This window comes from Myiozetetes cayanensis, unplaced genomic scaffold, assembly GCF_022539395.1.
Source record: "Myiozetetes cayanensis isolate MyiCay16 unplaced genomic scaffold, myiCay2020 scf5-8, whole genome shotgun sequence".
NCBI classification, from domain to species: Eukaryota; Metazoa; Chordata; class Aves; order Passeriformes; family Tyrannidae; genus Myiozetetes; species Myiozetetes cayanensis.
This window is the reverse complement of record NW_026087742.1, coordinates 33,963,266-33,977,611: the sequence shown is the minus strand read 5'-3', so window position 1 is coordinate 33,977,611 and position 14,346 is coordinate 33,963,266. Positions and strand designations below refer to the sequence as shown.

The 14,346-nt window shown below is 37.4% G+C and overlaps 1 protein-coding gene across 2 annotated transcripts in view; it reads right to left on the bottom strand.

The window, feature by feature from the left end:
• Positions 1 to 14,346, bottom strand: part of TMEM135 (transmembrane protein 135) — a 160,287-nt gene that overhangs the window by 119,972 nt on the left and 25,969 nt on the right. For both annotated transcript variants that reach the window (XM_050332326.1, XM_050332327.1), the window contains exon 4: positions 3,807 to 3,840. In XM_050332326.1, coding sequence (XP_050188283.1) covers positions 3,807 to 3,840 — 34 coding nt within the window. The remainder of the gene's footprint in view (positions 1 to 3,806; positions 3,841 to 14,346) is intronic.

Sequence of the window (14,346 nt, the reverse complement as noted above, 5' to 3'; positions counted from 1 at the left end):
ATCTTTCTTCCACTTGTTTTACCTGTAACACTTCCCACAAACCAATAGCTGTTATGTCAGCACTGCTCCAGTCCCTTCATGTCTCTTTCCACAATGAATTCTCATTTCTCAACTATAGCCTGTGCTTCTCTACTTCCTTTTCTTCCTATTTTCCTTGTCTTATTTTTCAAATTTATAAATTTCCACTCAGTAATGCTCTCTCTGTGGTTGGGACAGATCCCTATGCTTCTTCCTCTCATCACAGTCAAGAATCAGTCCTCAACAGCACAACTCTGCCTTTTTCATCCAGCTGCTTAACCTTATGATTAAGGTTTTTATTGTATAATCTGTGACCCTCAAGAGCATCTGATTAATATTAACATTTCCAATTTTTCAAGTAGCCCACCATACATTAGAAGTCATAGTACAGAATGACTAAGGCCTTTGATGTAGTGATGCAGTTTGAATTTCAAACAGCACGTAGCTCAGCACATGCCAGAGTAACTGCCCCTCTGTGTAGTATTTCAGTGACAACGTATCAATTTTCCTAAATTCTTGTTTTTCAAAAAGCTTTGTATCAGATCAGTCCTAGTTCAAATTATAATGTCTCATCTTGAATATTCAAGGTAGTCTTTGTTTTGTTTTCAACACAAATAAACAAACCCAAATCCAAAGACACAATTTCTTCAATGTAAAGGCAAGAATTCAACTGTTGAGCACAAAGTATGCCTTAACTGTTTTGAAACATAAGAGCTAAGGTCTTTCTCATGGATAGTCATTAATATCATCTACTTTTCCAGATAAAAATAACTGAAAGAGATTCCATTTCACTTTCCACCTTTTGCTGGAATCTTGGAGTTCCTTTTGATCTCAAATTATCCATGAAGGATCATCTTATATGTTCACTACCAATGTATCTCTTATGATCCTAGAAATTTCTTGACTTGAACACGTGCAATCCAAAATAGAACTTGAAAGCTCTGTGCTTCTGTGTGGTCCACAGCACTGACTAACATTACTCTGTTCCAGGCTATTACAGAAACTTCAGGTCTCAACAGCACATGCTCAACAATGCTAGGGCTCAAGCATACTAATTTACTTCTGAAAACTTCAAATCACTTCCAGTCAGAAGCTCAGAAGTTGATTTTACACTCTGCATAACAAAATTAAAACTACAGATGCTTCACTCCTATACTTATTTCTACTTCTTATCTTTAAAGTAACAAGAAAAAAATGAAAGGAAATTCAAGCCCTAAAGTGCAGTCTTGTATAGCTTCAATTTTGCAGTAAACTAGTCTGAAAAAGCATTTTTATTCTATTTTTCCATACAGCACATATAGCCTCAACAGTTAATTTTTGATCTGTCATTTTACTGCATAAGCAGCAAGGAAATGCAATTCAGGAGTTCGGGTTCACATAAATCTATAGTCACTGACTTATTTAAAATGAGCCAAGACATTTATTCACATGTTTGCATTCACAAGTTTCTAGCAGCTCCAGAGTAAAAAACAATAAAAATGTCACCTTTAGAACAAGAGTCCTTAGACCCACTGCCTTTCATGTTCTACTGCATTTCACTCACTGAAATGAGAAACAGCAGCCACGCAAAAGACTTTAACAAACCTCTCCCCTTTCCACTAAGTAAATTTATCTCTGAGGACAAATTGTCACGTACTGCCAACAGGACAACAGAAATAAAATTTTATGATTTCAAAGCCCTAATCTGGCTACAAAAATTCACTGCAGCAACATTCATGATAATTTCTTATAATAACCAACGCTAATTACAGTTACCTCTTGCCTGTCTAACTGGGCAGGGCACACAGGAAGAATCACACAGAAAGCCTAAATTATTATTGCCAAGGCTGCAAAACACAGTTTAGGAAAATATGAAAAAAAAAACCAAACAAACACATTTAGTTCCATGAACATCTTAACAGGTCCTGACACGAGTTTTACAGAATGCAAGAAATGCAGTCTAATTCCACAGTCTAGCTGTCATCACTGAAGATTAAAAACATGCCTGCTTTCAGAATGGGGTACACTACAATCTAAAGATGACAGAAATAAATCTTTTAAAGGCTTAGTAAACTTGTAAGTGAAGCTCACCAAGTCATATAAAGTCTTAAACAAAAGATAAGCAATACAAACAGGGAAACATTTTCTGTGATTACATGGCTTGCTAACAAGGTAAGTATGACAAGATCACAGGCAGTTTACAAAGCAAACACTGGCAGCCCCAGGGCCACCAATGATTTGTGCCTAAAATAAATGATTATGCTGAAGAGAATATCCACTGCACCAAATGGCACCCACAAAATGTAACTTCATCACTCGACTTTTCCGTTCTAACACCGTCCAGCACCACATGGACTGTGTGGCATTGCAGCCTAAGAGCCACAAACACAGTGGCAGCTTTCTCAGAACTGGATACTCAGAGGTGCTGCTATTTAGGTACACTGATTTCCCCTGCTCTTGAAAAGTCCATTCCAAGGGAGTGATGGCATGTCCAACTAAATATCGCTGTCCTTATAACCTGTGTTTCCTGAATGAGGAGTTTCCACACAGTCGCTCTTCTGAATACACGGACAACTTGCAAAGTTAAGATTTCCTTTCAGGAATCAAACCTTGTTCCCATGTCTTACTGGGAGTCTGAAAATCTAATTAATTAAATTTCAATATGAGGATTTGTCATCTTTCCAAATTAGGTTAAAAAAGAAAAGGAACCCTAATGGATAGGTATGAGCCATATAAGCCAAGCAGCTGTAGAAGATAAAATGGTAGCTAACAATAATGAAGTTAAAAGCAAATACTAATTTCTCCTCTTCCAAAGTCTATTAAGTTCCCCTCATGAGTCTATAATGACAGTCTACAAATACCAAATAACCCAAGAAAAATTTTCTGCCTGGAAGAAATTGTTAAACACCAGAATTCGAGAGTGAACTATGTGATGGGTTTGGTAAATGCATAAAGGGACTTACCGGGATATCGACCTGCTAACACACATATGATGTCACCTCCTACCCCAAATATTCAGAATTACAAGTCATCAACAGTGACTTCACACAGACAGAAGAGAAGGTATCAATTGCATCACCCTAATCTGTACTATGATATATTGCCTTTGTCTTACCACTTTTAGTCATCAATCTTTTCATCACCATCAGAGTTCTACTCTTGCATGACTGAGGCCCCAGCAGATTGTTCCAGTGGTCTGAACACAACTTTCAGTTGTTTTCTTTTTTGTAGTTTCTGTGACTCTTTAAGCAACTACAACTGTACAAAAACTTTATATAATTTCTTTGGTAAAATGAAATCTTTCCTAAAGGAGTATGATCAAGTAACAGAAGTATTTTACATTTGGAGTAAGTTAATGCACCACACATCATTTAGAGAAATTTTATTTATTTGAATGAGATTATAAGAAACATGACACAACATTTAAATTGATACAAACATGCAATAAAAATGTTTGCACACACAACAGCTGATACCAGTTTGAAAAACAATTAATTACAAAACTAAAACTATCTGGTGTTGGATTTCTCATCTGGAAAATAATGACTATCAAAGTAACCAGATGCAATTCTACTCTGGAGGAGAAATACAAAATTACCCATCTTCTTGGGGCTATGATACAAGAAATTTTGAGTATAATACAACGCTTTACAACTACTTCTGAAAGACCTATGGTCACAATTTGCTCTTAAGTTATCTAATAATGCATAATTTTTAAAGAAAAATACTGGAACTATTAAAACAGGTGATTAATCTCACATTTCCAATGGATCTTAGGTGGTTTTATCTTGAAATAAAGGACTACTTACTTGGTTGGCCATGTAAATTGTGAGGAGGCCTCTCCTATAAACAGAAAAAATAAAATTAGTGAAGGAATCAAACACTTTTTGCAGACTGAAGAAAAACACTCTAAGGATTAAGAATATTTTATTAAAGAAGAGAGTTTAAAAAAACAGATTATTAATGGAGGATGAATCATTACCACCCTATAAAAAAAATAAGTACAAACCCAAAAATAGCATCTTGATAGCACAGTATCCAAAGCAGTGAGGAATTACAAGAACCAAGTTATATATAGCAACTTGCTACTGCACATGAGTCCTGAAGCTGTCATGAGGGGCAAGGTACCTTGAATTACACAGCACTTATAAGAAAATAAAAGCCTACACACAAGCTGGTAACGTAGGCATACAAAACAATGACCTAAGCCCAAGTTAAATTGTGAATTTACAGAAGAATGTTTGTGTGTTAACTTCTGTTTTGTGACCACAGCTATGTAACGTGAGACACCTTAGCCCTTCTGCTTACAGTATTATGAAAAGCTTTCTACTGAGACTGATGATGAAGAAATCTTGGCTCAAGCCAGTTGAGAATCACAGTGCCAAGAGTGTCCCAGAACCATTTTCTCTTCTAACCTTTATCTAATTTTTTTCCTGCCTTCTATTTTTGGATCTGTCCTTGTGTCTCAGCTCATAGCTCACACTGCTCTTTAGGAAAAGCATAAACTTGGGCTCACGCTCTCACACTTCTGTTGACTCTATTGCAGCACAAAATCAAAACTGAACTCCACTATGCAGATGTGAGCTGCTCCAGTAACAGACTGCACTACATGTCACTATAGGGTCCAGATGAAACAAAAGTTATTTTCTGTACATCAGTCGCAAGCCACTATTGGCCTTGAGAAAGTTGGAAACGTTACCACTGCAGATCTGCTTTGCCCTCAGTCATTCCTCCTCTTCTGCAAAGATCTGCTTAGAGACTATGGCCCAAGGCTGGAACACTCAGCTTCAGTACTTCCTACTGGACTGGTGTTCTTAGCATTTTGAGTTTACCATTGGCCTTGTAGTATTCAGGATTTTTCTTACTGACCCTACTGGTCTCACACGTATAACTTGAAAATTTGTGTGAAGGCACCACACATTCAACTGTTAAAGTTTCTCAATATGGAATTGAGTTTATAACCTGAACCAGTATTTGTCTTCATGCCATTCAGGATTTTTTTTATATTGCTACTACAGAAGGTAATATATAACAGAAGGTCTAACCTGGGCTTGAATGTTCCATTTTGTCATGACATTTTAAGTTTTCAAGCATTTATAAGAGTGCTTAAGAGAGCAGTATGTTAACAGAACATATCTTGCTATCAATTCAGTTGAAGAAATGAACAAAAGAAAAGCACAGATAGCAGGAAATAGAGAAATTCCTATCGCACAGTTGCCAAGCTTGATCCATCCAGAAAGAAGTTTATTCAGTATTCTCTAACCCCCACCATTTACAAGTCCATAACTTTGCCAAGTTACGCATCTCGATCCAGGTTTTTCAGAGCAGATATCTAAGCTACAAGGACATATTCCACTTAAAAGCTTTAGTGCTTTCACATCATGCTAAATCTGTGGGAAGCAATGATGCAGCATCCTGACTTCCACAAGGTGTTCTCTACTCACAGGGAAGGTTCAAATCTGGTTTAAGTTCAAAACTTTAACCAGCAAAATCAGTTTGTTTTGTGTTGTGGATTTTTTTTAAGGAGAATTACGAATCTGATCTCCTTCTCCACCTATCACCACTCTGTACCAGATACTAGAAATAGACTCTAGCATAGAAACCTAGAGAAAAAAAAGTCTAAAACTAAAGATTTGGTGAGGATGAGGCACAAGAAACAAGAAGACAACAGAGAGAGAATAGGGTCTGTGAACGTATAAGCAAAGCATCCCCTACGACTTGCAATAAAGCATCAAAACACTGTTCAACGCTTCTGACCAGGAAGGGGTGAAAATTCACCTCATGTAAAAGATAAATCCAACTCTCACACTGGTCTGCAAACAATCAGCATCTTTCAACTGATTAGCTCGAGTGATAAATAATATTGGATTTTTTTTTTTATCCCTGTAATAGTATTAAAAATTTATGATAAATACCCAAACACTCCGTTGTTTGGAAACACAGAAATAAATTACCTATCAGAGCTAACCTGGTAACTCAGTACACTTCGAATATTCTGGAAAACATCGTAACTTAAATAATATCCTGCAGTAACACACCTGTGAGAAGCCTTCACCAGCTACTGAGTGACAGATGCAGCTTTCAGGGTATATTGTGTATTTCAGAGAGTACATTTTAGAGGATATATGTGTATTCACAATTGTATTATATATAACGTGCACAAAACAGGATGATCATTGTACATGTACATAGTTTACTTACTGGATTCTCTCATGCAGTCTTTATGTCATGCAGGCAGGGCTGACATGCAGGCAGGGTCTTTTAGCCCTCTCATGGATACCTATTTAATTTTCTTATTTTTAAACACTAAAGCTAAGAATTTGTTCTAAATGAGTTTTAGTTTCTATTGTAGTCCCTTTGGCCTAAGTGTAAAACACAAAGACAAAGAAAGGAAAAGGGCTTAAGAAGAGGAAGGAAAGAAATCAGAAGCTGCAGTGCAGCTGCAGCAAGACCAATGTGAGAAGTAGGTGGTTGGGAGAAGAAAAAATATGCAGACAATACATTTGCGAAAGGAAGTAACTTCCGGAACCAAAAATACAGCAAACTTGCTAGATGACGTCATCTCAAAGTGCCTCCAACAGGCCCGTCTCTGAGGCCCTGCCTGACTCCAAGCAGAAAGTTTTCTTCCTCCAAATTAATTCTGTGACTGTTTAAAAAATAAATAGTCTCATTTTTCCAGGGGAAGGGAAAAAAAAAAAAAAAGGTAGGGTGGAAGGGGGGGCAGTCTTCCTGGCCCTGTGCAAATGTGATCCAGCAAACCTAACCCAACCCTGAACTCCACTGTTAAAAAGCAGGTGGAAGTTCAGAAAACGTTGAGTTCTTCTATGGCAATGACAGCTGACAGAAAACAGGACAGAAAGATGGAGGAAGGCCAAGCAAAAGGGTCACTAGTATAACCCAAGGACTGTATTAAAACTGCATCTGGTAAACAAAAGGGAGAATATAATTAGGAAATGGTATTAGAAGAGCAGGAAATAGTTAAACAATAAAAATAATTAGTCAGCCAAGTCTAACCACATCTTCGGGGAGGTTTAAAGATACTGATAACAGCTTACATTTCACCCCCAAAGTCCATGAACCAGTGTTGAACACTAATCTTGGGAACACCAACATCAGCACGCGGCTACTCCAGTGATGGTCTGACAAGGTCACTAAGGGGAAGCCCAAGGAGATGAACACAAATCCTTCCTACCATGGTTTCTATCTTATGCCATTTTCCTCCAGAGGTCTCCTTCATAAAGATCTTCATCGTAGCTTCCCACTTCCCACCCAGTCACCTCTTCAACTGACAGGATCTCCCATACCCAGCTCTTTTCTAGTGACATCTGTGATCTTTAAACCATGAAGGAAAAATATGAGGTAGGGGTAACCCAAAATTCATGAGCAGCAGACCACGGTTTATCCTGACAGTTTCCTTTGTTAAAGAACTTTTTTCTGAAAAAGTCTTAACAAGACTGGTCTCCTTTACCTGGAAAGGAGGATTGCATAAAGGTAATCATGTTTTAATTGCTCTTGAATTCAAGTATCAAAGAGCAGTAGTGTTTAATATACTTTTCACTTTGTTTCTCCTCCTTTTTCTTCCCCATTCACAGTTTAACAAGAATTTTCTTGCATGCCTGTTAGAGAACTGAGCAGGCAATGTCTCAGATTTTAGGTATTTAGCACAGGTCACATTATCTATGGCTGAATTATCCCAATCTTGCAGATTCTAATATCTAATTAGAATGTTTAAATTACAACAGACCACAGGCTTCTAGAAGATAATTCTCTTGTTCGTTTATGCCTTCCTCAAAGAAAAGTTTCACTTGATAAAATTTGCTTTTCAGACAACTTGGTAATGTTCAGACCAAATTCTAACAGCAACAGCTCCTAAAGTATGGCCTATAAGCCTCAACAGAGAACCACATATTTTTGTTATTGCACTGCTCAGAAAAAAGAGTCTAAAATAACTGCTAAAAAACCCAAAAAGCTACAGGATAAAAATAACAAGGAAAACTAGCAGTGTACTGGGCCACATTACCAGAAGTGTAGGTAGGAGGTCAAGGGAAATGATTAATCCCATTATCTTGGCACTCACTACACCACAGAGTCCTGTGACTGGTTGTAGTCCCCAATACAAAACAGGCATTGATCATCTGGCAGGGAGGACCAGGAACACGGTCGGGGAGATTTAGACCTGACTCAAGGAAACAGCATTTTCTCCATCAAAACAGGTAAGCATTGGAACAGGGACTCAGAGGGGCTGTTGGACCTCTGTCCTCAGCAGTTTGCAAGGCTAACTGGACAAATCCCTAAGCAAGCTGGATTGAACTCAGTGCCAGCCCTGCTCCACGCAGGAAGCTGCACTAGCTGACTTCCCAAGGCTTATCTGAACAATTCCATTATTCTACAGAAAAAAGGTGGAAAGCAACTTCAAAATATCATATGTAGGTCTTTTTCCACAGATTATAAAATCACACAACATTTCTTAAACAAAAAATGAACTCCTTCAGTTTTCCCACAACGTTCCCTAAGATTTTAATCACAGTTAGAGCTCTTTACTGAAACTGTCTCATTTTCTCAGAACTCATCTTCAGGACTTAAAGTGAAAATATAGAAAATAAAAAACACGAAAGTTTCCCTATTCTTTGTTTATTCAATAGTATTTTGAGGTCAAAGAAATCACTAAGTGCCACTCACAGACTTTGAATGCTTTTGCCTGAGAGCAAGGTATTTATATTTTCATATAAGTGCCATAAACTCTGGAAAACTTGTTTGATTGAGGCCAAAGTCCAATTTCCCTAACACGTGAGTAAAACATCTTGTTCATGCCAACAGAAGCAGCAACTGTCCAAACCTGCAGGCCAACATATTGTTTGTGGAACACTCTGCTGAAGAATGTTTTCTTGCCTAGCTTGACGTGCTATAAAATTCAAAGAATAACTTTAGTTTCAAAAGGAACATGAGCTTTTTCTTCATATAATAGCAAATAACACAAAATACCAATTTTTAAATACAATCCAGATTGGGTTTTTTCCTACAAAATTCATGGCCAGTTCTCTCTCTCCTTATTTATGGGTTTCCTTCAATGTATTCATGGTTTTCCTTAAATACAGAGTTGTTGCTAAGCTAAAAAGCAACAACATCAACAGTGCACAAAAAGACCCTAACCAACCTTGTCTGAAGATGGGATTAATCCTTAGAAAATGCTTATGATCATGGCAATTTTATCAGAAATTAATTAGTGCAATCACAGCAGCCCTCAAAGAAAACTTCCAAAAGAAAGCAAACACCTTCTCTTTCTCTAAACAGCACAAAAGAGATGTAAGACTTGTCATTTCTTTCTCATTATTCATTTCTCCTTTTGAATATTTATTTCTTTCATATGTTTTGCCTTGGCCCACCCATCTTATTTGTCTAATAACAGCACTACAGCTCCTACAATTCCCTCATCAAGAACTTTTTTGGTGATACAAAGTTTAAAAAATTGTTTTCTTCCTTGCCTTGTTTCATTAAACCACAAACCTTTCCAAGTAGACATCCTGAAATCTAAACATTCACTCCAATTAATTAAACATATCTGAACTACTCTAATTGTCCTTTTTTGTGTATTTATATAAATTGTGGTGATTTGTGATCACTTTTTTTGTCTTGCTCAAAAGTAAGGGGGGAATTAAATTAGCAAGAGAGAAATAATAGGAAATAACCCCAGCAAGAAGGATACCAATGCCTACAAAATTCACACAAATTGAACAGGCACGTCTTTAAGCAGGAACAGCCCACTGTGTGAGCCCCACCCATGAATTCACACCAGGGGCAGGCAACACTGGGGCAGGGACTCCCAGGCCCCATTCCCTCCAGTAACCCAGCACTCAGCAACAGTCAGGAGCAGAGGTGGGTAGAAGGAGCCTGAAGAGGGATGAAGCAGCATGGTAAAAATCTTTATGCATGCAATTAGGAGAACATGTTCTCTGATTAAACATTTAATTGATGGGTTATGTTTCTCCACATATGTAATAAATTTAAACAGCTGGGGGGCAAACAGCCACAAAATAAAAATATCCAACTCACTGCTAAGACAAGAGCAATTTTACCTTTGCTACAAAGCTTTCTAACTTCACTCCCAGTCCAAAATATCATGTTCCTACAGTCTGCTTTTTCAAAACTGCTTAGTGTTGTCACACCAACAAGACTGACCCGAGAATAAACAGGTACTAGAATGAAACAAGTAAAAAACTTACCTTTCCTTGTGACCTATATAACAAAATCTGAACTATGCAGGACTTCTATAAAAATGATTTTTTCATAAATTCATTATGTTAGTTTCCTACTAAATCAAGTCTGACTTTTATATGAATGCTACTCTTCATTGAATCTGCTGCACATTCTGACAGTTACCTCTGTATTTTAACTGATAATCTTTTTTTGGACTCTTTACAATTCCAAGAAATCACAAATAAAACTACTTTCATAGGAATCAGTGGATTCAAAGGCATATATGGAGTGGAATGTTATAAAAAAAGGTAAAAAGCACATAACATGCTGCACTGACTTGTTATAGCAAAATAGAAATTTAAATAGTAAATATCTTCATATATCTTAGCATATAACTCATAGATAAAAATATTATAATTATTTATGTTTATTTTAGTAAATAGCAAAATTTGATAACATTAGTCCTTTTTTAAATAATAAAAAAAAAAAGAGTTAAAAGAGTTAACTCTGGCTTTAATTTCTGAACATAAACTAAGAAGCGAACATAATAGTTTGTAATGGCTCCCCAGACAGGACTTGTGGTCTGCAAAAACAGGAAGAATTCCTCCCCTCGGCTTCAACCCCTCCCCACTGTAAAACATACCATTTTATAACCTGCAGAATTAAATCAAACACATAAATCACACATTTCCCCTAAAAAGAAAGAGGTTTAAATAAAGAGGTAAGAGGTAGGTTTTTTACAGCAGCTTGACACCACAAGCAAACCAACTATAGATCTGGAGTTGCGATGGCATCCCTGTAATAACACAAGCACTACAGATTATGTTTAGGGTATCGTTAATCTCTCACACCCACCAATTTCCTACTGACAGCTGGAGGTCAGCAGCGAAGTCCTGGTGCAAAAGTTCACTTAAAATCAGCAGGAACAGATAAGCTTTCAAAATAATGCCGAAAATTATGAAAACAAACCAAAGAAGTAAGTTTTCAAAAAAGAACATGGTAACCTTTTGAGTTTAGTAAATACCAGTAGCAAGTCTTTCACACAAAGATAGTGTTCAGGCACAGAACTTCATTTCAAAAATATACAATTTAAGGACTCATGACCCACTGGTTTTTTTAAAAGGAATTTCGTATTGCAAAATCTGGGGGAGGTTAAAGTAGGAAACAGACACTTTACAGGTTGGGGAAATTGAAATTGCTCAAAACTGCAAATCACTAATCCTTGCTTGGAGTACATTACATGTGAAGTAAAATGGTTTCATGCAAATACTCAGAATTTGTTGTTATTAAAAGGAAATAAAATAAAATCAACATGTTCCATGATTTGAATACATGCCAAAGAAAGGGTATGAGAAAACTGGAAAGGGAGAGAAGCCAAAAAGAAAATATATCTACAGTAATACATTCCACTTAAATTAGTACCAATAATTCTTACAGAGTTTTCAGCTAGTGCAACACAAGATAACATCTACAGTTTAATGTTTTTAACTGCTTTATACCCTTTTTTATACAGATTTTCTTTCAACATTCCCTCCTTCTTCCTCTTCTCTGAGTTTCTCTAGGGTATCTACTGAGCCAAAACAAAGGCTGACATAAAGAGGGTGGAAAAAACCTCTTAATTAAAGTGTGATTTAACCTCACAAGATTCCATTAAAAGATACAGAGATTCCAGAAAGCTTATTAGTTTCATAAAAAGACTGACTAAGAGATAACAGAAGAATAACATCCTCATTAAAAAAAATGAAGAATTTCCAGGCATTTTTTAAATTATTCACATTCTTGGTACAGAAGGTCTAGTGTTACCTAACACTTATCTACTGTTAAATAAGGCCCCAAATAACAATTTCTTTGGACTGTTGATAGTAACACAGAATTGTTTTTAATCAGCTCAGTAAATCACAAAGGAAACAGTTCTTTCTGGTACTTTCTCAGTCAGGATACAACATGTGCTGCTTGGCCACTCTGTCTGGAAGGTACGAGCATAAGGCACAAAACCAAATAATCTCTCTGAGAGCAAAACTGCTTTGTGGTTCAACAGCAGCAGTGGGTCATTTTTTCTACATATTTTGTTGGCTATTGCTACGGCTTCATAGCAAAAAGAGGACATTATGGACAGAATTGTTACTAACAATTAGGGAGAAGAGCAAAACAGGGTATGGAAAAATTTCAGAGTTGCAAATATGTGCAATATTCACAGGCCTTGGACATATATTCAGTGCATTTTGAGAGTGAAAAGGACAGGAAGAAGGAGAAAAAATTTCTCATATAAGATTACTACTCCAGCTGACAGCTTTGGACTGTCCCAATACCAGTATCTGACCTGTTTCCCACCTCTACCCTCCAGTCCTTCTCAGGCTAAGAGCCATTGAGCCACACCCTACCTGCAGAGCCCAAACCCAACTCACAGCAGCTCAGTGAGAAGCAGCTCCAGAGGTTTCCCAAGAAGCCCCTTGGAATAACTGCCTTTCCCTCCCCAAGTCATGTTCTGTGCCCAGTTTGAGACAGCCCATTCCATAATACAAGTTTTCTTTTGTAAGGTATTCAAATCATCTATTTCAAAAGACTTCAGCAGCCTGACACTCTTTTTCTACTCTGTCACACTAGTAGGTATTGTTTTGTTTGCATGTTTAGAGCCAATTTTCTCTTTGGACTCATAACATTTTAATGATTGCATTTGTGATCGGATTACACTGCTCACAAAGTACCTGAAGCAACATGCAAAAAAAAGCTAACATGACAAATCAATCCAACTGAGAGAGCTATGCAGCTTTTCACATGGCGTGACTAACTTCCAAATGCTCTTGTATTCAGAAACAGCAGACCAGCACTTCCAAAAGAAGCAGATATGGTCTTCTCAACACACACTGACATCTGCTTTTTTCCCCTCCCGTTTAGACCCCCAATGACAGCCTACTAAGTTATATTAAAAGCAAGCTTTAAATACAGTTAGGAACGATGAATTAATCCTGCAGAAAACAGATGAATGCTATTAAGAGTGTGCCTACATCTGTAATGGCCTGAAACACAAAGGGTCCCAAGGAACAGCAGAGTCAGAAGTCAATGTGAAACTTCTCCAGAAAGGCAGGCAAGCCATACTGAAAGTTTGAGAGTCATTTCAACACATCCCTATTGACTGAGCAACCATTTTCTGGAAAAAAAAAATCAGTACTGGATGATGAACTGTGCCAGATACTACAGACATATGTTAATGAGATATCTCACCTACCAAAGACAGAAATAAACTACTGCCAAGTCCAGTTTGAACCTATTATTTTCTGACTCTAAGCTCAAACATCCAAATTGCCAACAGTAGATATTAGAACACTTTTTATAGTTCCTCATTCTGTTGCTCACAAGGAATGAATAACAGATACTGAAGAGCTTAAAAGGAAAAACATATCACTGAGGCAGCAAGATGGAGCCCACATAAATTCCTTCACGCAGACAAAATTATGCTGTACTACCAGACAGTCCATATTGTTTCAGTCTTTCACCAAAGCTGGAGCAGTCTGGACTGTGATGACAGGTACTGGCCCAAATTCATGAGACCTGTTTTATGCTTGCCTTTAATGCTGTGGACACTGCTGTTCCTGTTTCTCAGGCAGACCATCTTTAGGAGAAGGTTTTAATGGTATACACTTACTTTATCAAAAAAGCTTCAATCTGGAGTGGAGGTCATCAGATTACAAGAAACATTATGCACACAAAGTGTTTTATTTCCTTACCAAAGGAAATAAAAACATGCCTTTTTTTTTTTCCCAGGATACAGAGGGGAGAGGGCAGGAAAGGGAAGTAAGATGTTTGACCTAAGTACACTGCTGCAATCTTTACCACAGAAAAGCTTTGCACGATTAAATATAGCAAATCATTACCATTCTAATTTTCTACCTTCACACTTTTCCTGCTGTAGGAGCTAACAACAACCTTAGTTTCTTGGGAGCAATGAGGCTACAGAAAAGAGTAATTGCATTTCCTGAGGGTTAATAGGTGTGGCTCCCATGGAAACAAATACTTAAACTGCTCTCATCTGTAGTATCTAGAAACAATATCCCACAAGCAGACTTGAGGAACACGGCACAGAAAAGTTCCCTCCAAGACTTCCAGCCACTGAAGCCGCGGCATGCTAGGCACGGATCTTATCTTGCCAGGTAAATG